The sequence below is a fragment of the Ochlerotatus camptorhynchus genome, unplaced genomic scaffold, assembly GCF_037179485.1.
Source record: "Ochlerotatus camptorhynchus isolate MF236.1 unplaced genomic scaffold, CSIRO-AGI_Acam_v1.1 ptg000558l, whole genome shotgun sequence".
Lineage (NCBI taxonomy): Eukaryota > Metazoa > Arthropoda > Insecta > Diptera > Culicidae > Ochlerotatus > Ochlerotatus camptorhynchus.
Window position 1 is genome coordinate 631,080 of NW_027041041.1, and position 24,497 is coordinate 655,576.

The window sequence follows — 24,497 nt, forward strand, 5'->3', positions numbered from 1 at the left end:
TAGAAAACAGTCAATAATGTATAATGTAAATTATCTGCTAGCATTAAATATATGAAACAACTTTTATTTTTCTTCCCAGACGCGTACATAACATTTTATAAAATTCGATTAGGCACAACCCAACAAATAATTGACAACACTTATAAAACACCTGAGTAGATCCAACGTTCAATAATAGCTTCCAGAGTTGAACAAGAATGTAGTTGTATTCCATTTTGTTAAAAGCTTCAAAAGTTGCATGGAGCGCTTTTGAATGATTGTTTGCGTTCGGTTTAACTGTATGCTTCATATGACTTACGATACCTTTTATAGCACCTCAGTTAAACCGATTGACAAGAGCTGTATAGAGCGTGCAATAAAAGCATTATACTCCAAAAAGAGTTCTCTTGTGCAACATATGTATTGAGTTTAATACGATCTTAAAATACAGTTTAAATGACTATCCCTGCACACATTGTTCAACTGCACTAAAAGTTGCTGTCATGCAGGTTGTACTGAAACTTATACAAGCTATCTAAGCAACTCATATTAAATCATTATAGTTATGTGGTTCTATTGCCTAATAAACGTGTTATACGGGATTCCAACAAACAATTGAAAGCATTCATAAAACACCAGAGTTCATCAAACGTTGAATAATAGCTTCCAGAGTTGAACAAGAATTTAGTTGTATTTTCATTTGGTTAAAAGCTTTGAAAACTGCATGGGGCATTTTTGAATGATTGTTTGCATTTGGTTTAACTATATTCTTGATAAGACCCACGATAACTTTTATAGCACCACAGTTAAATCGACATACAGGTTAACAGCTTCACAACGAACAGTGCTTCCAGATATGCTTGTTAAGCATTTATTCAATTATTGTAAAGCCGTTTTACAACGCCTAATCAATTTTGATAATGATGTTTAATGACTTATAAAACTTTGTTGCAGTACTTGCGCGACTTGGATTATAAATACCAACCACAATTTTGTTTATAAATCCTAGAATTGGATTAAAAATGCCTAGAAAAACTCAAAATAAAATTAAAAAGTGCGTTCTACCCCGAGGGTGCGTTCTACCCCGAGGGTGCGCTATGTACCATTCTCCCCTGCGTTTATATGACCTTAAAGCAAAGATTATTGAACTGCAGGAGAAGTTACTCAAGATGAGCTTCACTTCTCTCATAGATCAAAATATGTAATCAAGAATAGAACAGATGGAAACAGAAGCGGCCGGCAATCCAAGATCTTGAATTCGAATCTTGCTTCGAGAAACACTTGGCGCAGTAGAGGTAAATTATGTTTAGATGTTATTAATGAATTCAAACATTAAATTAAGACATATAATACAATCAACGATTTAATTTCTATATAAGTTCCTTTATAAAATAAATCAATCAAAGATTAAGCAAATGCTTGTTTCTTCATCATCACAGAATGCGAATTATTGCATAATAACTTTTTTTTTCAAAGTGCACAAATAAATTAGAATAGTAAAAATTGCACAAGCACTTATTTTGGCGATCCACGACAATTTTTAAATTAATTTTTAACTGTGAGTGCTTACACAACGGTCATTAAGGAGTCATTAAAAGTTTAATAAACGCATTTCACCGATTGCTGTATAATGATAACACTAGTTTACAAAACAACATAAAAAGTGTGAACTTTAGTGGTTGACCAACGTTTCTAATGCAAAATCCTACGCTGAATTCAATGCCGTGGTCAGAAAAAATTAAAGTAGAGCCATTTTTGAGATATACAAAAATTTCGATTTTTTTAATTTTGGACAAAAGTACGATTACTAAAATGTCAATATCTTTGGAACTAGTGCACCAATTTTAAATCTTTTTTTATGAAAGTGAAGCTAAATAAATTTGCTACCGTTCACTAGAATATTATGTCTTAATTAAAAATTTAATTTTGAAGTCATTTAAAAATTTACAGCATTTTTTTTTATTTTTCCTGTGAATTTTCCATAAAAATCTTGTTTTAATCAACATTTTTAATGGGATAAAAAGATCCAAAAAATCAATCGTCCGCAAAAAGGCTTACTGGAAGTGGTGCATGAACCTAGGAGCGGGACAACGGCCAATCTTGGAACATTCAATTTCCATGATTTTACAAAAAATTTCATAACTTCGACAATTTCCAACCGATTTCATCCATTAAAGGCTCATTTTCTCCGGTTTTGAATGGACTTTAAGAATAAATTATGGAATGATTTTTTGAATCTTTTTATCTCATTAAAAATGTTGATTAAAACAAGATTTTTATGGAAAATTCGCAGGAAAAATAAAAATAAATGCTGTAAATTTTTAAATGACTTCAAAATTAAATTTTTAATTAAGACATAATATTCTAGTGAACGATAGCAAATTTATTTAGCTTCATTTTCATAAAAAAAAAGATTTAAAATTGGTGCACTAGTTCCAAAGATATTGACATTTTAGTAATCGTACTTTTGTCCAAAATTCAAAAAAACAAAATTTTTGTATATTTCAAAAATGGCTCTACTTTAATTTTTTCTGACCACGGCATTAAATTCAGCGTAGGATTTTGCATTGGAAATGATCATCACCTTACCGAGTTCAAAAATGCTGTAAACTAGTGTAATTTGGGAGTCATGGAAGAGTGTAACAAACGCCTTTTAGCTTTACTCTCTATTTAATTTCGAAGCAGCTGTTAGAAAGTGTCCACAAACGTGATATAAGAGCACCAAAATAATAATGCTTGACTTTAAATATGTATCTATAAACGTTGTATAAAATATGTTTCTACTCCTTTACCGTATACTTATGATACTGTAGTTGAACAGATTCTTCAAACCAGTGTAAACAAGGGCTTTACAGAAGTTGTGATAAACAAATTTTACTGTTATTATTCAGCATGCAGCTGAATAAAATCACAATGAAAGCGTTTCTTCAACAAAAGATTGTTGTTTTGGGTTAATACCTATAAAACCTATAAAAGTTTTGTGTTACAATTGACTAGATTCTCCAAACCAGTATGAACAACGGTTTTACAGAACTTGTGGTAAACAAATTGTGCAATTATTATTCATCATGCAGCTGACCAAAATCAAAACGAAAGCGTTTCTCCAACTAGAAATTGTTACTCGGGAAGTCCATTTGATTCGCAACTTGCACCGAGTTCATTAAGAAATATCAGCATCAACCACTTTTACCTTGCACTATACTGCTCATAACCGCTTAACTGTTCCATATGGATAGGGAATCAAGCAAAGATGCGACTGATATGCGATTATGGACAGTATAGTAGATAAGCGCTGAGCAATTTATCCAGTGAAGCTTATTCAAAAGTATCCCTTGTTTCAAGAAATTTTTATATTAATTTTAAATTTAATTTAAATTAGCTTCAAAATTAAACAGGCATTATCTACGAGTCTTGTTACAATTAACAAGGCATAAAAAATAACAAGTACTACAATGTGTTCCTTTGATTAAGGAAAAATCAACAAAGCATACAAATTTGAGTGCATAATGAGAAAGTCACGAACGAATTTTCAATTTTGCTTTGTGAAAAAGGTGCCATTTGTGAGCGGCGTGAGAGAATGTAAACAAAGACAAGAAAATTAATATTTTTCTAACAAACTATCTTGAAAGTGGTCGACACACCACTCAAATAAAAAGTGAAAAGGACTAAGATGTATTTCCTTAGTATAAAGTAGTTCGGACTAGGCTTCGGTGATCGACCATAATGCCAGTAACGCATGATTAGTATTAATAACCCTTCGGTCAATTTCAATTTCTGTTAAATTTTTACACTGCCGTACTCTAGCGAACTTTCTCTAGCTAATCAATTATAGCACTAAAGCTTCATGTTGATATTAGTGTAGCATTTCCTCCCAACTCTAAAAAATTTTATACTTCACGTATGAAGTAGTACGTATGAACACTTTGATTGCATTCTGAGACTAGAAGTGCCATAATATATCGCGTGATAATTCAAACACAAGATTAATAGAAGTCATAATATGAGTATCCATAACTACATTGTTCATATCCAGACATGTTGCAGGTACACCTGAGCAAGTGGCCAGGCTCCCTAAAGAATGTTGTAGTAAGTCCACAAATTAAATTTGGCGTTCGATGACTGTTAATCAAACCCTCGTAGCTGAAAGTCTCTAAAAAAAAAAATCCACCGTCTTCGGATTGATTAAGGTATTTAATTGGTTTTGGTCTGAATTGAAGGTTAAAATCTGACATTTTTACAGCTAACGCCGCCGCCGCCACCGCAGCCGATTAGAGTCAACGGCTTCACGTCGGTACACCACCGTCACCGAGGCAAAAAATGGTTTCCACGCCGCCGCCAGCACCGATTAAAGGACCGGCGCACTGATCCAACAGACATCAATCGTTGCAACCCTATGACCGTTTGTTTGAATCCTGATATTGAATGGCATTAAACGTCAGTTAAATAAAATTGAAATTATTTTAAATTTTATTTGGCTGACAAATCTTAAAATAAAATAAAATAAATCATGTAATAGGGTTAACTACCCCATTCCTGCCTATTAAGCACAGCCCATACTTAGTCTTTCTTAATTTTGCGAATTAAGCACCAAACGGAATGTTATTATTACAGATTTATTTACCTTTCCATACGTACCGTTAGTCCTGATCCTGGCTTATCGAACGGAAAGAAAAGTGAATCCGCGAGCGCCTTTTGTTTGCGAGGTCTTATTTTCCGTTCTTCAACACTTCGTCTTGCAGTTAATGAATGGAAGCATCGTACCAAAAGTTTGTTTGACACGTTCACGCCAAAATCATAGATATATTTTATGTTTTGTGCTCGATAGGCCTGGAATGGGCGATTAGGCCGAAGTAGATTTTTCCCCTATCTACTTTTTTTAAATGAGAAATTCGTCAAAGCAATCATCGGAGTCTCATATTGAAATGCTTTTAAGCTTTATCTTGATATCTATCAACATCTCGTTTAAACAAACCTTTTTGTTAGTATTCTCAAATAATAAAAGAATAAATTTTTAATGAGATTTCAGGACCAATCGAAGCAAACGTACCAAATACCAAGTTATTTTATCTAAAACATATTAAAAAGATGTGTGCAACACTTGATTCTACAATAAACACAAACCTGGTTCACTGATGGCAAGATTAAAGCTGAGGCTTTGTACCAACTATCAACCAAAAAACAATCTCATCTCCTCAACTTCATCATGTTCCACATTCCATCGGCATCATTCCACATCACATAAAAAATATATGATCAATGTGAAATGCCTTTTTATATTAATATTATCATTTTTTTTTCCTTTTTCTTTTCTAGTTGTGATAATGTGTGCTAGTCCTGCCACTATTCGGGAGATTATGCTCGCAGCCGCCGAGCTCAACATGGTAGATAGCGGTGAATACGTGTTCTTCAATATCGACATTTTCAGCAGGTAAACAAGCTCCATTTTTCTACTTTGTTTCATTAGGTTCTAATTTTCCACACCGTGTACGCATAACGTCTACAGCAGGGTGCACGACGTTAGGCATACGGTCGTTAGGCATACGGACGTCAGGCATACGTACGTTAGGCATACGGACGTTAGGCATAATGTACGATAGGCATAATGGACGTTGGGCATAAAGGACGTTAGGCATAATGGACGTTAGGCATAATCTACCGGATGAATTCCAGAAGGATGATAATGGAGACCGTCTATTGATTGCTGACTTCGGTGACAATAATGAAAGAGCCTTAATTTTTGGAACTCATGAACGACGTCTTGGACAGGCAAAGTATTGGGTTACAGATGGTACGTTTGCCACAGTTCCTTGTTTGTTTCGGCAACTCGTCACTGTTCATGGAAGTATCGCTCCCTCACATCAGCAGACGGTTCTGCTAGTTTTCATTCTGATGACAACAAAATCAGAATCGTTGTATCGAAATGTATGGCAGGAAATCCTGGAAGCAGCAGGTGTGTTTTTTTGTTATTGAATGAAAAACCACAGAATTAACCATTCTTGATTTCATGAGCTGCTCTTTGGCATCATATTTTATTCAACCTTGGCTGTTTTTTTGTTATTGAATGAAAAATCACAGAATTCACCATTCTTTATTTCATGAGCTGTTCTTTGAGGAAAACCTTTTCTTCTTTGACTTTTGCAATATGTGTGTAAGAATATATTACAACAAATGTGTGATTTTTTTATTTCTAGGTGCGATTGATTTCAAGATATAGTTCAAAACTAAGCTGAGTTTTCATTGTAAGATTACTTAACCACTATCGCTACTAATCATGGATCTAAGTAAATATGTAGATACGTTACTTATGATATGATAAATAATGGATTCCAAACTGTGCTTATTAAATAAACTATGTTTGTTTAAATTGTATCATTTTTTATTCAACGCTAAGCCTAATTTAAGCATTGTTTACAGGTTAAGCAGGTTTCTAGAGTTGCACAGCAGCAAGGTATTTTATGCCTAACGTCCATTATGCCTAACGTATATTATGCCTAACGTCCATTATGCCTAACGTCCGTATGCCTAACGTCCGTATGCCTAACGTATTTATGCCTAATGGGGTACACTCTCTACAGCAGCCGGATGCTAAAAGATATTATGATCTTTAAGATTATTTTATCACGCTTCTCTCGTCACCTATTCATGACCGCAACTTTATGCATGAATAAAAGCAACAATACAAATTACCGAGTATTAAATTTGCTTCATTTTTTTCTTTTTCTCGCGTCGTTTTACCGAATGACGAAAATGTGTGCCATTTTCCATGCCTTTCGTCCATCTTTACCAATGTGACCCGTTGAAAAGTATGGCTGCCACAAAGATACCGTCCTGGTTTATGACAAACGACACGGAGGAGCGCAACATGAAGGCAAAGAACGCTTACACCGCCATGCTACAGGTGGTTGCCAGGCAACCGGAGGACGAACAGTATCGCCGTTTCTCGGAGGAGGTAAGTCACTTTCCTTCCACAACAGATGCAAGCAGCGTGGGATTGCTTATTTGAGCGGAAAATAACTTACCAAACGGCAGATATCATTTGCCTGCTTTCTTTTTTTTTGTGGGGCACCTAAATGGGTGCGATACAAAATTGGCTTTTCCTGCTCTGATAGCATCGCGACACTATGCTTCGTCGCCGAACGATGCGTTGATGCCAAAGGGACGAGACGTGACAGAAATACAAATAAGATCCATAACCCCACACTATGACAATTACGGAGTGATAAGGCATGGGAATTGCCTTGCTAAGTTGGATTGTTGGAAACCGTTCAAACTAGGCTACAAATTATAGCCACAAAGGAAGGAAGGAAGACAATGTTAAATTGTATCACTCGGAACAGGCGATAAACATTCCAATGAATATGTAATCCAATCAAGCTCAGTTTGTAAAAACAGCTCCAGTCATGTGCCAATCTTAGACGCTATCGAAGATTCTGCGCTTCTTGGTAACGTTTACACCCAACCAACTCTTTGTAACTGATATAGTTTATCTTCTATTTCTGCACTTAAAAAAAACAGACCCCATCTCACTACGGTCTACGACCAAAACGCACGTTCAATCATGAAAAAAAGTAAGAGGTTGTATCCAAGACACGACCGTAAGTTTGACGTAGGATTACGAAAGGTAATTTTAATGTCACAGCAAAAGTATAGTAAATATTAAATTGATTTCTTAACTCGTTATCAGTGAAAAAGTTCGATATGTTCAAATTCGGAAGCAGTTTGAGATTTCTGTTTTTGAGGTTCTCTGTCGGTGTCTATGTAGACAATCCTGGACGATGTGTCTTGGATACAAGTTCTTACCAAAGTGACGAGTTATTAACGAAAGAGAGAATCGATCAATGTAGATTGATCTATTTTTGAAAGGTAACGCGAGAAGTGTCCAGAAAGTACTCTTCAATAAATTTATGGTGGTCCTGAAATAGACCATTTTGTCGTTGAGTAATGCTGAGCTATTAAGGTGTTTTACACAGATTAGGCTGGCGAGCTGTTGTTTGGAACAGTGACATTCTTAGCAACGACTCACAACGAGCAACTGAAATCCAATCAGTAGTGGTGCAACTTCTTCATCCTTCTTCGACGAATGGACCGCTCAGTGGGCTGCAGCTCGCACTTGCGAGCAGCCGTTCGTCGTGTACTGTAGAACAATATACAATACCACGCGCTAAAAGCACTGCGGCTGCTACTGATGATGACCACTGGACACCACCACTCACCACAAGCGGTTATTCAATAAACACCGTTCGGTGAGACCGGAGTGAATTCGATTTTTAAATCTGTGCTAGGGACAGCGCTTTTCGCAGTCAATCGGTGGTAATTTTCTTGGCAACAGTTGAACATGCATGCAATTTTCAAAAGTGTCCTTTTGAAAATTGATAAAGTGTTCATTTTGGCAGATTTGTAGATGACATTTCAATCGATTGGTTTGTTTAGAATTAATATCCATCTGCAATTGACAGAGTTATAAGTGGTCAAAACCTGACCACTTTTCGTAGCGCGGTCGAGTTTGTTTTTTTTTTTAATTGCACCCCCGACCGAAAGACGTAATCCTTCGTCAAAAATTAAATCAATGCATTGATTTTAATTTCAATATTACAATTTCAATTTGGTCAGCATTAGAACAGTATTTAAGAACCAAAGATAGAGCGGTATTATAGAAAATTAAAAATCTCTCATGCCTAGTAATCTCCATACAAACTTAAACCTTTTGGCACGAGTCAGAGTTCTAAACCTTCATCAAGCTTTACTATTTTTGCACAGGCTCATAATTAAGGATTATAATTCAATCTGGATGGTGACCGCATTCATTGCAAAGTAGTTAGCAATTTAGTTTATCTTTATTGACTGACAAAACCCAAAGGCTTCAAAATGCGTGTCGATGCATGTTGACATGACTGGTTCTTGGTAATGCGATGATCAATCATTATGATTCAGCCACCTTTCGAATGAATGGTTGGACCTGTACTGGGCCAGCCGGAACGGAAAAAATCCGTAAAAGTCCCGAGCAAAATGCATATCAATTCATGTTGACATGACTGGCTCTCGGTAATTTGGTTACCAAATTTTAAAATTAAACAGAACAGACAACGAACCGATTGGACCTGTGTTTGACCAGTCAGTGAAGTATAGCCTTTCGTTGGTCCCCGGTCTATGAGTTGATAGGTTGATAGGCAGGGTCCAGGTGTGGGAGCTGTCTCCCTGGCGTCGGTAGCATTGGTACCCAGTACGAAAAACAAGATCGACGGAAAATCAAATCAAGGGAAAAAATTGCCAGCACCATATCGATTCTAGTACCGGGTGGTCAGGAAACCGTCTTCTAGATATCCGGAAGTATCGACAAAATAGCCAATTCCTGGAAGTAGGTCTAGAGAACCATGATTTTCATATGCATTTTCATGAGCATATAGAAAATATGCATATTCCTTTGCTGTGTGGCCGAAAAATTGTCCTCTGGGTATCCGGAATCACCGGGATAATGGAAATATGCTATCACCATATCGATTCAATCGGTAGCAGAAAAAGGACATCTGGATATGCAGAATAAGTCCCGACCAGAGAAAGAAACAGCTATTTTATGCAACAAGTTGAAAAAGAAGATTTTTCAACACGAGTTGTAGTTTATCCAACGAGACTTGTCAAGTTGGATAATTACGACGAGTGTTGAAAAAATTGAATTTGGCAACGAGATACATACAACATTTTTTGCACTTAGAGTGTTAAAAAGTAGAACTTTTCGACATTGGATGCTGAAAAGAAGTACTTTTTGGCACTGTTATTTTAGTTTTGAACATTTGGCCATTATTTTATTCAAAACAGTGTCGAAAAGTGACACTTTTCAGTAATGCGTGCTAAAAAAATCATTTCCATCATTTATAAGCAAGCGAAATTGTTATTTGTTCCGCTTAGTCAGCAGAAAAAAAACAACAAATCTTTTTCTGTTTCAACAAAATAATTTACAGTTCTAACGAACCAATTCTACCTTCCTTTACTCATCGTTCCAAGAATTAGCTACAGCCCATCTTGCCAACGAACTAATTGTAGTCTATCTTCCATGTTTTTCTTTTTGATTAGCCTCAGGTTTACTTAAGGGTGGAGAAAAAATAACGTGAAAAACAAATATCTGTTCCTGATATAACCCTAATTAAAATCTGTTTGGTGCAAGATCTACCGAAAACAGTCACCCACTCGCTGGCTTCCCAGGAGCAATATGTACAGTAGGGTGGGTCAAGTTTGTATTGCGGGTCAAAAACCCCTGCTCCCCACTGCTCTTTCAATCTGCATTGAGGTCCCGAACATTCTCGTTCTTCATGATAACAAACAACATGGTACCTATTTTCAAATCAGGTGCAAAATCAGACATTCGAAATTATCGTGGAATTGCTATTATTTCTTGCATTCCAAAACTTTTTGAATCAATCGTAAACGGCAATATTTTTCAGCAGGTGAAAAATCTAATTACAAGTAAACAGCACGGCTTTTTTAAAGGTCGCTCAACTTCCTCTAATCTTCTAGAATATGTATCTTTCATTATTAAAGCGTTGGACAGTGGCAAGCACGTTGAAGCGCTATACACCGACTTCAGTAAAGCATTTGACCGCATCGACATACCATTACACATCGTAAACAAATAGTTCGCTTTCAAAATAAACTTTCAGAACCAATTTCAGTCACCTCTGGGGTACCCCGTGGTTCTCATTTAGGCCCACTTCTTTATATTTTGTACATAAACGACATTTCCTACATAGGGTAAATTATGGCTTCGGCACCCATTGACTGTTTTCGGCAACCGAAATTGAAACGTTAATTTCACTGTATTTTCCCATCAAAACTCTTCGCTGAATGTATTAAGCCGATTCCTTACCTTTTCAGCTTCAATCTGATTACATTTTTACGACTGTGCAATCCCGTTATGCCATATTTTTCTTTAAATTAAATATACACACTACAAAATACGGCTGATTTCGAGTTGCCGATAATAGAACAGCTGGTTAACACGCAGTTCAAATGGAAAGGGTGCCGAAGAAAAAGAGACTGCCGACAATAGTCACACTCACCTGAGAAGTTTGGAGCATTGTAAAAACATGTTCAACCCGTTTTGATCAATTCTGTCGATTGGAATTGGTAGAACAGCAAGCAGCAGATAAATGTCAACAAACAAACCTGTCATGTATGTGTGTGACGCTGAGAAATCGCTAATAGAAGTTCGGACGCTGCTTAGATTGACGAGAATACGTAAATTCCCCTACTTAAAAAAATAAAATTGCTTGTATATGCAGACGACATGAAGCTCTTTATGGAAATAAGTAATTCTAGCGATGCAGAAGAATTCCAGAATGAAATCAATATATTTCACACCTGGTGTAGTAAAAGTCTACTTCAACTGATCGTTAAAAAATGTACTGCAATAGCATTTAGCAGAAAAATTGAAACACCACATATTGAAATATCATTAGGCAACCAAATAGTAGAAAAAAGCAAAATTGTAAGAGATCTAGGTGTAATCCTAGACACCAAACTAACTTTTATAGAACATTATAATACTATCATTAGTAAAGCAAACAGAATGCTAGGCTTCATCAAAAGGTTCAGTCATAATTTCGAAGACCCATACACTATTAAGCTTTTATATACCACATATGTAAGGCCAATTCTGGAATACTGCCACCTAGTATGGAATCCATACATTTCCATACACGAAGAACGCATAGAATCTGTCCAAAAACAATTCCTTTTATATGCTTTACGTAAATTGAATTGGACTGCATTTCCATTACCATCTTATGAAGCGCGCTGCATGCTCATCAATATACAAACACTTAAGGAGCGCAGCCAATTTGCAATGCTTTTCTTCATCAACGACATTATTTCAATGCGCATAGATTCGGCAGAAATTCTCGCACAATTAAATTTTTACACACCTTGTCGATATCTTAGAACACGGAATTTATTTTCAGAAACATCGTATAGAACAAACTATGCAAAAAATAGCCCAATCAATCGAATGATGCGCCTATATAATTTGCATTGCGGAACTATTCACATCACTATGTCGAAGCAGCAAATAAAAACTAAGCTAAAACAGAATAGAATTAATGCATAGTATGTAAGTAAACATTGTAATAATCATTGTATGTAGTCTACACTGGCTTGACGAAATGGAAATAAATTAAAATTCTAGTGTAAATTCCAATTAAAAAGCAACCATTATCCTTGCGTAACATATGATGCATTATTATAAACCAAGACAACAATAATTAATTTAATTGATTAGATTTCGTATGCTTCCGGATAAAAAAGTATGATACGGTTAATGGGCTAAATTGTAATCATATTATAAAATGGATGGTAAACAATCAATATAATTGTACATTTATAACACCGGGAAATTTTCGAAAACTGTGCCAACTAAAACAATAAACACTTGAAAACTAATGATTTTATCCCAAATGCATGTCCACGTCTGATTCTTGCTCTAACTATACATACGTCCAAGTGGAGCAGTGGCAGAGGACGCATGATAAAGTGGACTTCATGTTACCTTATTCAAATCTCAATATGCAAATCGTTAAAAAAAAAGTAGTATCAAATCCCACTATCCGGTTGTAGCGATAAAATTGCAATTGCAGAGCTGGCCGGAAGAATGTGCAAGCAGTGGTGACAGGTAGATGGTACTTGCAGAGGCGGTCAGCAGATGGCAGCATACACACAACAATGTTTGGGATTTAAATATATCGCTGAAATATTTCCGAAGCATAAAAATCTTACAATAGAATAACAATATATTTTATGGCTATAGCCTTAAGATTTGTTCGAGGAAAAAAGATTTTTTCCTAGTAACGATAACCATATATGTTACAATATAGTTTTTTTTCTTTCTATGTTTTGTTTCCCGTGGATCTTGTTTTCCGTACTGAGTACCAATGCTACCGACACCAAGAAGGCAGCTCCCACACCTGGACCCTACCTATAGACCCATCAACTTCTGGACCGGGGATCAACGGCTTATACATATTTGGTTATATTTGAATTGGATAATTTAATAATACAAATTCAATACAATACAATCGTATTCTGATTTATTGTAATGATAAGTTTTATTGAATATTTATAGTATGTTTTATCCGAGTAACCATATTTTGAAAGATTGGTAAAAGTTCCCTTTTTGATCAGCAGGATGATACCTTTACTCATCTTAAATTACACGGTGTTACATGACAAAAAAAAACTTTTCAAATTACCTATTGTAGGTTGTTAGTCTAATCCCAAAATCACGCCTAAGAGAAGTAAAGCCGTTGGTCCCCGGTTTATGTGTTGTTAGTTCGATAGGTACCCGGAAAAAAATAACCATACAATTACCATAAAATAAAATACAGTTACAAGTAAATCTATTGCCAACAATCGATCTTATTGTGTGTATATAGTACACGAAGTTTTAACATATTGTTATTACAATAGATGTACAATACGTCCCATATAGTAAGAGTTTTCAACAATAGAACAACAATACAATTAATGGTAAATGGTTCAAGTTTGTTCGGGAAAAAGTGATGTTTCGTATGGTTAAGATACATAACGACCCCCTTAATCTAATGTATATTCCCCCATTTACCATAGATTCTATTGTAGAAACAATACATTCTATTGATATTTTATCGTTGTGGAGAATACGATTTATTGTAAATACCATAAACTCTATTGTATGGTTACAATACATTTCATTGTACCTCTACGGTTCTTTTTTTTACGGGTAGGGTCCTGGTGTGGGAGCTGCCTCCCTGGCATTGGTAGTATTGGTACTCAGTACGAAAAACAAGATCGACGGAAAAAAATCAAGGGAAAAAAATATGGTCATTCGTGTCAGTTTATCGGAGATTATCGTGGAAAATGATGATAAGCCCCAATTGCCTTTTGCAGAATGCATTCATTTTGTACATGTTCGTCAAATTCAGGGTCGTTTTCCGCAATTTCTGAATCGGGTGAATGGTGGTGCAATTTGAATTCATAATGAATGAATGGGCACCATTGGACATCGATCATGGATAGATGTGGTGAGTTTGTTCCTGTTGAAAAACATTCTTATAAATGTATTATTATTGTTCTTGATTTCCATTTGTTACCCGGCAGAATAACCTCGATCACGTGTGATCTATTGTTCACTTGTTGTGGTTAGGTACGTATGATGAGTTTAGCTTTTGCTCATTTTGTAACATAATTCAAAATTCAGAAAAGCATGGAAAGAATTAGAAAAAATGGTTTTTATTTGAGTCATGCTGGTGCAATCTTTATTCGTTGTATTTGAATTCGCACGATTAAATTATTATAATCCTTCGAATCCCCCGGCTTGCATTATTCAAAATTCGTAATTCAGACAAATGCAGCCGTTTCATTAACTTTCGTAGAGATATTTTCCTAAACTATCTGGCATCCCTGCCCTGCCTACACTATCCGAGACACGGACTTATCATTTAAGGGCCACCCACATTAGATCCGTTTGCGTTGCGTTGACGTAAATTTGACAGTTAGACAATAAATTTAGCTGTCACTTTTCCGCAACGCGTCCGATCCGGATCGAATGTGCGTGGGCCTTTAGAGATAGAAATGTTTTTCGAATGAAACCTAGCGGCAGTATAAAAAGTTATTCTAAATTATGTTAAACAACGAGCGTAAGGACGGATGGGACAATACGGGCTATTTCGCGATACATGCTCAACTCGACTCGATGGACTTTTGAATATAGTTTACCGTCTGAACATATTTAAAATTATTATACATTTCCTTAAATAGCGAGTTTTGAGAAAATATTGAGTCTATATAATATCTCGTGGGTCTGCACAGCTTGAAATTAATTTAAATTGATTTCCTTGGTTTTCTGTCATATCTTTCACTGTATTTTATGGCTGTAGATAACTGACTACCGCATGTAAAGCCAAATAACTGCTAATTTTGATCTAGAAAGACAAGGAATAAGATAAATGGAGACAATTCAAAGCCAGCGGAACATCAGCCTTATATATTCCATAAGACAAATCACATAGGTCCTATATGAATGCATAAAAGATATGTGTGACATCCATAAACATTTCATTTGACACAGATCTTCATTAACTTTTTGCAAGGCGTCTGCTTATTAGTAGACTTATACATTTTATGAATAATCAGCAATAGAAATTTGCCAAAAGATATAAGGAGATTTCTATCCGTGTATAATTGTTCACTAGGTGCAATGTACCAAGTTGGAGCTGGAATTCGACCATTTTTAATCACGCCTAATTTTCCAAAATGGTGTATTCGATATTTTTCAATAAATCATGACACAAACAAGGCTCATCTAATCGAAATGTTGTAAGAAACTGGATCGCTTTTCAAAAAAAAATCACGAATTTTCACACAAATTAAACAAAACTGTTTAAAACTTCAATAACAAAATAAAAGTACATTTTTAAAGATTTTTAAACTCATTTTTTATTTACGGTTTAGTGACTGGCAGTTGACGAAGAGAATCGATTAATGTTACTTAGGACCTAATGTAATGTTCAGCTTGATATGTGACCAGCAGTCTGAGAGGAAGAGGAGACAATATGTGGGCGAAAACGAACCACAGAAAGTCAAGCACGAACTAGCTCGTGATTTGAAGTGCGTAAGATAGAGATAGAGATAAATATCTAGAGCAACATTTGAAATGGGCCTATGTCCAAATCGTAAACAAATCGGGTTTTGATACCATTCTTTAGCACCGCTTGATAGCTACTAATCGTGTATGAAAGTTCCGCATAATCGAGAAAAATCATTAAAAATAACTCGATTTTCGAAACGACCGATAAACGAAATTTTTCGATTCATTAATAGGCCCACACGCTAAAACGGACAACCATTCATTTATTTCATTTCATTGATGAGCCTAGTGACGTAAAAAGGCCGATGATTGAAAATTTTCAAACCAAAGCTAGGCCCTACTGCTTGAAGCAGGGCCGAAGATTTGTTTTGAATGTATTTGACGTTGCGAAAAGGCTTAGCAAAGGGCGTACCATTTCTGATAACAAGCACAATGGCTTAACAAAAAGGGCCTATCCATTGAAAGATTCACAAAAAGGCTTATTAATTTATGAAATTAAATTACTTTAACTATATGTTTAGTATTCCTTCTGCGTGAAGTCAACGATTTACATAGTTGAAGATGCTAATTTCAAATAACAGACTAAAGTGGTAATTTTTATACGATAGATGGAGGAGCTGAAAGTCTAGAGTTGATAGTTCCGTTAGAGTACGGCAGTGTGAAAATTGCATATAGATAGTAGATAGCGAGCTAGGACAACTTTTAAGAAAGGTACAAATCGGTTTTTTCATCTCTCTTTACCAAACTCCCCCTTTGGAGAGGGATGGTGAAATTAAATTGTTATCGATTTTCATACATTTTTGAAAGCTTTTCGCATATTTTGGATGTTGTATACTGAGATACAGTTACTATTGCTATTGTGAACAATATAAATGCCTAAAATACTTCAATTTTCTTAAATATGAATTGAATAGTGGCGGACAAATTTAAAATTTTCTGGTTGGTTTACGTTTTGGACATGGGACCATTTCAAATGTTACTCTAGACATAGATAGAGATATAGATAGAGATAAAATAGTAAGAAGCCAGTTGTCTCCTCTTCCTCTTAGCCAGCAGTGCATAAAGTATTGAAAAAAACGACGAAAGAGTGGAGAGGGGGAAATTTTACCTGAATTTCGCGTAACGTACAGAATGCATGATTCCTTACCAAACTTTCCATCCCATTCCAAGTGGCAATATCTTTTGTTTCTTTCAACAAAAACAAATTCAGAGGAATAGGGTAGAGCGCTACTTCGTCGTAATCGCCCATTTCCGTTCTATCGATCAGAAAAGATCAATAATATCAATGACTTCACCGTACACAAATCAATAATAGGTTTGTTCCGATGCGTTAGTTCATTATCTACAACGTAAACCCTGTTAGAGCGCATTATATGAATATTTACGCTCATTGTTCTCAAAACAAAAGAAGCGCTCCTAGCGAATCCCCTTTTTCTACGTTTTTCCGTAGGACGAAGAAAATCTAATGGCGTTTCAATGCGTTAGGACGGAATTGAAACTCGTAGAACGAATTTAGAATCAAGAAGCAGTATTAGATTTTAAACAATATCTCAACAATTGGTGACTCTTTATCAAATCCAACGGTACGTATGGAAAGGTGAATAAATTTAGAAGACATCTTTGACAGAAATATTCCATTTTTTGTTTAAACTCGTTCAGAAAAGAGAAGTAAAGCGCGGATTGTGCTTAGTAGGACGGAAATTAGATCAAAAACCCTATCATACGAATTTATTTAAAACACGAGCAATTTGTGTCGAGGTAGGTTTTCCATTTACGGAATCTCCTATGCTCACAAAGCTCAGTCGAGGAGACACTTTAAAAACTTCTCTGATACAATTTTATTGTTAACGATATGCTGACGAAAAGCTTTCAAGCGAAGATATCTATGTGTCCTTATGAGCAAACAGATAGCTGGCTTTATCCTTAGCACGTGTGTTCGATGGTGTGTAATAGGATTTCATATTTATGTACACTGGTGGATGTTCGAGGTTTTGTTATCTACAGACAGTCATAATTTGATCCCGTTATAAAAACGGATTTCATGATTTGATTCAACTAGGGGAAATGGAGTAACAACGATAACGTTTCATCAGATGCTTTTCGCTAGTAACGAATTGTGTTTTTTTCATTTGGAGGGTTCACAATTAATTCCTGTGCATGGATTTTTCTGAACGTTGGCATGGATATTGAAATCACCAACCACAACTTATGCTTCTAATAGTATATATCACAACAGAATGGAACGGATTCACTTGTCTCATAAATTTAAATATTTTCCTTTATGAATTGCAGTTTTACAATCTATTTCCATCATATTTTAAATATAAATAAAGGAATGATTATTTGAAATATCTCATAGTCAAGCTTGAACATTGATTTGGAAAATCCCTTATCAGTCTTTCGGATTTAGTAATCTGCTTGCAAGTTGATTTAGACGTCATGGTACCTAAACGGTCCCCCTATTGTGATAACCACTGACGAATTTCACACTTTTTGCAAGAAATTCTTGAACTTCGTTGATGAATTCAAGTTTTCATTTTAAATTGGCAGTCATGCCGTGTATTGACTGAAACATTGGACGGATTCTAACGTCTTCTCGAGTACCTTACTCGGAAGCAACTCATATTTTTACTTACGACAGGAAAACTGAGCGTCTGTTTAAGATTGCATTGAAGGGTCTGCCCAGTGGTGAAACCCTGGACAAAAATGAACTAACAAATTTATTTGGAATTGGGTCAGTTCAAATAAATAAAATGAAAATTATCCATACCTCTCACGCCAAAGTCACGAGTTCAAATCTTACCCCCGGACAAGTCAAAAATGACCGAAAAGCGTTAAAGTGATTATAATAAAAAATTGGGGATTTGCGGAACGAGATTCTAATGATTTTTATTTAGTTCACTTCAAGTCATGTGAACTAAACAATCTTAAGGCCTTAGAAAAAGTTAGCCTTATGCTCCATGTCCGAGTGAAGTGGAAACACTTCAGAAATCCTTGATTGCACATGCCAGCTAAATGCATGGATTGTGGTGATTCCTCTCACACCAAGCACGACTGCAGGAAACTCCTACGAAATTAAATATTCAAATTGTGATGAAAACTACAAACCCAATTTTTGGAAATGTAAGACTCATCTTACCAGACACCACCACTTTGTCCAATAGATAGGATATTACATTACAAATCTGCTAAAATAAATATTTTTTTAAGTTTTCAATATAAAAACTTTTGAACAAATGTACAAATGATAATTTTATCACCATTTTCATGAAATAAACGTTTTTCCGAAACCCAGTCGTCATAATCGGTTGCACTTCGTTCGTGAACCTGAAAAGATATAAAACAGCGTTGCTGTCGTGTCTTTGCTCATTACCGCTTCGGACGGTGTGGCACTGGGTCCTGCAGTAAGCAGGAGCAAGTCAGCGGTTAAAGGTGGATCACGGCGCACACTGGGGCAGATCAGTGATTTTCTCGGAAAAAATTAATAACTTTTGAAAAAAACATCCAATCAGAATACTGTCTTCGGTAAAGTTGTTTGTATTAGTTAAGCGCTTCTTCTGAATAAATTAATTAGTTCGCAACTTGGTCGTAGAGATGGCGCGCGAACCTAACTTTTGAATAAAGCATCCTAGACGTATGGTGTTTTCAACAAAGTTTTTTATCTATTAAAATGAAGGAAAGTTGCACAAGACATAAAACTTCCATAACCTTTAGTTTCGGAGATATAGGGTGTATTGAAAAATATGATTTCAAAATTCGTATTTGTTAACTTTTTTGTATATTTTCATATGTTTGCTCTGGTTTCTGCATTTATTCCAACGAAAACAAACTAGGTGCGAATTTTCATTGAACTGTTTGTGGAATTTATAGTCGTTTTAGTGAAATATTCTCGAAAAACATGATATTTCGCCTCTATTTTAGGTGGGTGGGATTCTCGAAAGGGCAGCTAAGGGCAGCTGGACTTTGTCTCTTTTGCTAGCTCATGTCATTGTCTAAAATATACCAGAAAACTGAAGACATGATATTCGATGATTTTTTTTAATTTCACTTTATATATACCGAAAAAACATCCTTTACATTGGAATGAACTGTTTCACATAATGAAAAACATTATATAAATTTTTGACATGTCACCATTTTTAAATGCTGTGCTGAATTTTGAGATTGTTTACTTATTATGAGCTGCCAGCGAACCAGGGGCCTGGCTGGCGGCCATGTTTTTGATGCTATCATCTGTTTTTGACTCTCTGCTTACTACACGATTATCCGTCCCTTTCCACCATGTATACGTCAGCTCAATCAGCTGCATTGCCCAGGTAAAGTTGTATATGTGACATCATCGTACAAGCTGTGTGCTGCCGTGCCAACGTGATCGTGTACAACGTACAATTATCGATTACTTTTTCGAAGAGACGTATCAGCTTTTGTAAACAATGCATTTGATCGTCGGTTTTGTGTAACTGGTAGCTCATTCACGCATACGAACACCACTATCATGCAGGAGAAAATTTCCCCTATCTGATGGTAGTGTTAGTATACGTGAGCGAGCTACCAGTTACGCCAAACCGACGATCAAATGCATTGTTTACAAAGCTGATACATCTCTTCGAAAAAGTAATCGAGAATTATTAATGTGCGTCAATGTTTCAGTAGTTGGTATCCATAAGCGTGAATTTTTTTCTCGTCTCAGTTCAGTGATCAATTTCCGGTGTTGAGCAATAATCCACAAAGTTGCTATAATGGATTCACCTTCAATGTGAATTTTCAACAGTTGTTTATTCTATGCCATATGCCAACATGCATTTCGTTTAGTGGTGTCTCAAAATTAATTTTAGTAAAGATAATAGATCACACAAGCACATCAAACTATGTTTACAACCAGATCCATTAATTACAAGTCTGCGAAAAAGACCGAAGAAAAATTCAGCCCAATTAATAAAAAAAGCGAGGTATTGGCATTATTACAACCACAGGATTCATTTGACAAATAGTGACAATTAAGGACAACTGATTTCTAAATACTTCAACTTAAGAGATAGTTTAATCTTTAAACCATTACTGCTACTGCAATTTAAAAAGTTTAACGAATAAAAATTATACATAACTGACAGGTTTCCTTATTAGAAGAGATACTTGTAACGGTTTACAAAAGGTGAAATTAAAAAAAAATCATCGAATATCATGTCTTCAGTTTTCTGGTATATGTTAGACAATGACATGAGCTAGCAAAAGAGACAAAGTCCAGCTGCCCTTAGCTGCCCTTTCGAGAATCCCACCCACCTAAAATAGAGGCAAAATATCATGTTTTTCGAGAATATTTCACTAAAACCACTATAAATTCCACAAATAGTGCAATGAAAATTTGCACCTAGTTTGTTTTCGTTGGAATAAATGCAGAAACCAGAGCAAACATATGAAAATATACAAAAAAATTACAAATAAGAATTTTGGCATCATATTTTTCAATACACCCTATATCTCCGAAACTAAAGGTTATGGAAGTTTTATGTCTTCTGCAACTTTCCTTCATTTTAATAGATAAAAAACTTTGTTGAAAACACCATACGTCTAGGATGCTTTATTCAAAAGTTAGATTCGCGCGCCATCTCTACGACCAAGTTGCGAACTAATTAATTTATTCAGAAGAAGCGCTTAACTAATACAAACAACTTTACCGAAGACAGTATTCTGATTGGATGCTTTGTTCAAAAGTTATTAATTTTTTCCGAGAAAATCACTGATCTGCCCCAGTGTGCGGCGTGATCACCTTGACAACCAGCGATGGGGTTGAATGAGACTTGAGTTCCGTTCAACTAAGGGGCTGTATTTACGTGAGCGAGTGTTTGAGTAAATACGTATTGCTTTTTATTAGAAACCACTGATACCCTAAGGTGTATTGGCCTGATCTCGTTTCTTGTCATTGCGGTAAAGCTACATGAAAATTGTATAAAACGAAAAACGTTGCAGTTGAAGCCAAAAACTAAAACCCGTCAAATTCATTATACTTCGGCCATTTTTTAAATATTGAACAATCATCACGAGAAACCTTAAGAAGGAACCAGAATAAGTTGATAATGTGAATAAAAAATGGTGTAACTTAATTTAACAATACAATAAGGTTGTGCAAAACTAAATGGAAGGGGAAGTTCGTTAATTCAGATTTGGCAAAGCATAGAGTGAACTAAACAATATCAGGGCTTCATGTGAGAGTAAGCTCCCAAAATAACATAAAATAGGTGATTATTTATTATTTACTTTAGTGTGACTACTTTTTGCTCGTTCCACCTTTTATCTGAATATTCTCTGTCGGATAAATAGTTTTGATGATTCCTGGTGAACTGATTTCGACGAAGTAAGAAGTATAACTAAAAAAATTCAAAATATGAAAGCTCTTCCCTACTAATTGAAATCAGTGCTTCAAATGTATTGCTGTGACGATCAGTAGAAGTTGAGGAGTTGAAGTATTCACTTGTCGACATGAATTAATTATTGAAGCAATTACCAGATGACATACAATTCATATCATAATTATGATCCATTACTGCTTTCGTTTGCAGGTAAAATTGCTAACCAAGAACAAATTCAACTACACCTACGCGGAAGATGAACCAGTATCAACGTTTGTCACTGCGTTCTACGATGCCGTGCTTCTTTATGCATATGCCCTTAACGACAGTATTACCTTGCTAGGTGAACAGCAAGCCCTGAAGCAACCGATTAATGGAACCTATCTAGCTCATCTCATGTGGGGCAAATCGTTCAAAGGAATCACCGGAAACGTTACGATAGATTCCAACGGCGATCGCATTTCAGACTACTCACTGCTAGACCTGAACCCGGAAACTGGAATGTTTGAGGTAAGGACTTTAATCACTTTTAAATGGAATGTTGGAGAACTAACAATTCTGTTTTCATCCCAAGATAGTAGCAAACTACTTCCACGACGGAGGTCTTCAATTCGTTGAAGGCAAAGAAATTCACTGGTCCGGAGGTAGAACGAAAGCTCCACCTGATCGACCAACCTGTGGATTCGATGGCTCATTATGTCCGGATAAATGTAAGCGTTTGTAATATTGTATTTAGCTCAAATACGGTAACATATTCTTTCGTTTAGCCCTGCCCGGATATGCCATTCTTTCGTTGATTCTTGGTATGTGTGTCATTTTCATGGCAATAGCGTCGATCCTCGGGTATCGGCACTACAAACTCGAAGCGGAAATCAACTCCATGACATGGAAAGTGCACGCCAACGAGGTGCTTTCCTGCAACCCTAGTCGAGGCCATCGGGGTAGTCTACACCTGATGGCCAAACGTGGCAGTCAAGCTGTAAGTACTCGCACCAACGCACCTTCTAGTAATTTATGAACCAATTAATAGTACGATTTCAGACTATCTACTCCGAAGACCTTAATTCGCTGCCTGGTGACCGGCAGATCTACATTTTGTTTGGATTCTACAAAGGTTGCAAAGTTGCAATCAAAAAGATTAACATCAACAATCTGAACCTAAACCGCACCATGATGCTGGAGTTCAAGCGAATGAAGGACATCCAGCACGATCATCTTGTTCGATTCTACGGTGCTTGTCTTGATCCCAGTCCGGAGCCATTCATACTAACGGAGTACTGTCCGAAAGGTTCCCTGCAGGATATTTTGGAAAATGAAACCATCAAACTTGATTGGATGTTCAAGATTTCACTCATGCATGACATTGTCAAGGGTATGTCATTTTTGCATTCCACCGAGATTCACTCGCATGGTGCTCTCAAATCGTCCAACTGCGTGGTGGATTCACGCTTTGTGCTTAAAATTACCGATTTTGGGCTGCATCAGCTCAGAAGACCCACCGAGGAGCTAGACCAGGAGAGCTATGCTTATTGGAAAAGTAAGTATAATGGATATATTCGTAAAGAAAACATGCCACAATATCAATTTTGGATGTTAGTGAAGTTTTGATGACAGGAAATCTTCCTCTAAACGATGGTGTTGTCAATTTTTCTATTATCGAAAAATTAGTACACGTTTTCAACATCGAGCTTGTCTTTAAACCATTACCAATTGCCAATCACCAACTGATGCCATGAAGACTAGACCCTACATACAGAATCCAACATCACTGATGGCATTACTTCCTTTGCAATGTTAAACATTAGCTGAGATTTTTCGCCTTTCAGCTATATAGAGTTTTTGATCTAATTTTCGTCCTTCTAAGCACTACTCACACCCAACCCCTCTTTTTCAAAAAGATATGAACCTAACAATGAAGTGATAATACTAAAGATGACTTTCGAGTTTATTTACCTTTCTATACGTACCGTTAGATTTGGTAAAGACACAAATTATTAAAATATTGTTAGAAATCTAATCCAAATTCATTCTACGAGTTTCAATTCCGTGTGTTAGTGAAACGTCATTTTTTTATATAATGAGAGAGAGAAGGATTAGTATTTTCCATTTAATTCCACTACTTTATTTGCTTATCCTTGACAGATACGCGTATTTCGTCTACAATGTGCAGACTTCTTCAGTGTCTTGTACTAATACTCGACTGAAGAAAAACATCGCATTTACCGAATATATATTAACACAGGTACATTTTCACTTAGAAACTAGGTAAACTTAAATTTAATTTTCTATAGGAACAGGAACTCCGCTAGGTACTCCGCTGCTTACTCGTTGATGTGTCCTAGGTAGTAACTTGAAAAGCCATGTGTGTCCGTTTCCTTGATCCCTGTTGAGTAAAGTTGAATTACGTTGTTTGTTGATCTCGAGGCTTTCTGCAACATCCAATTTCCATGGTGTAGATACGGTTCGTAAAATCGTTATGTCCTCCGTCGATAATTGGTGGTCCTCTGTGAATATGTGTTCTGCAACCTTTGATTTGAAATCATATGTTAGGCCCTTTTCTT

At 36.0% G+C, this 24,497-nt stretch overlaps 1 protein-coding gene across 3 annotated transcripts in view; it reads left to right on the forward strand.

Moving 5' to 3' along the window:
* LOC135713497 (atrial natriuretic peptide receptor 1) overlaps positions 1–24,497 on the forward strand; it is a 292,939-nt gene that overhangs the window by 249,087 nt on the left and 19,355 nt on the right. For all 3 annotated transcript variants that reach the window (XM_065236626.1, XM_065236625.1, XM_065236624.1), the window contains 6 exons: positions 5,293–5,407; positions 6,784–6,928; positions 22,147–22,446; positions 22,511–22,646; positions 22,704–22,915; positions 22,978–23,473. In XM_065236626.1, the coding sequence (XP_065092698.1) occupies positions 5,293–5,407; positions 6,784–6,928; positions 22,147–22,446; positions 22,511–22,646; positions 22,704–22,915; positions 22,978–23,473 (1,404 nt within the window). The remainder of the gene's footprint in view (positions 1–5,292; positions 5,408–6,783; positions 6,929–22,146; positions 22,447–22,510; positions 22,647–22,703; positions 22,916–22,977; positions 23,474–24,497) is intronic.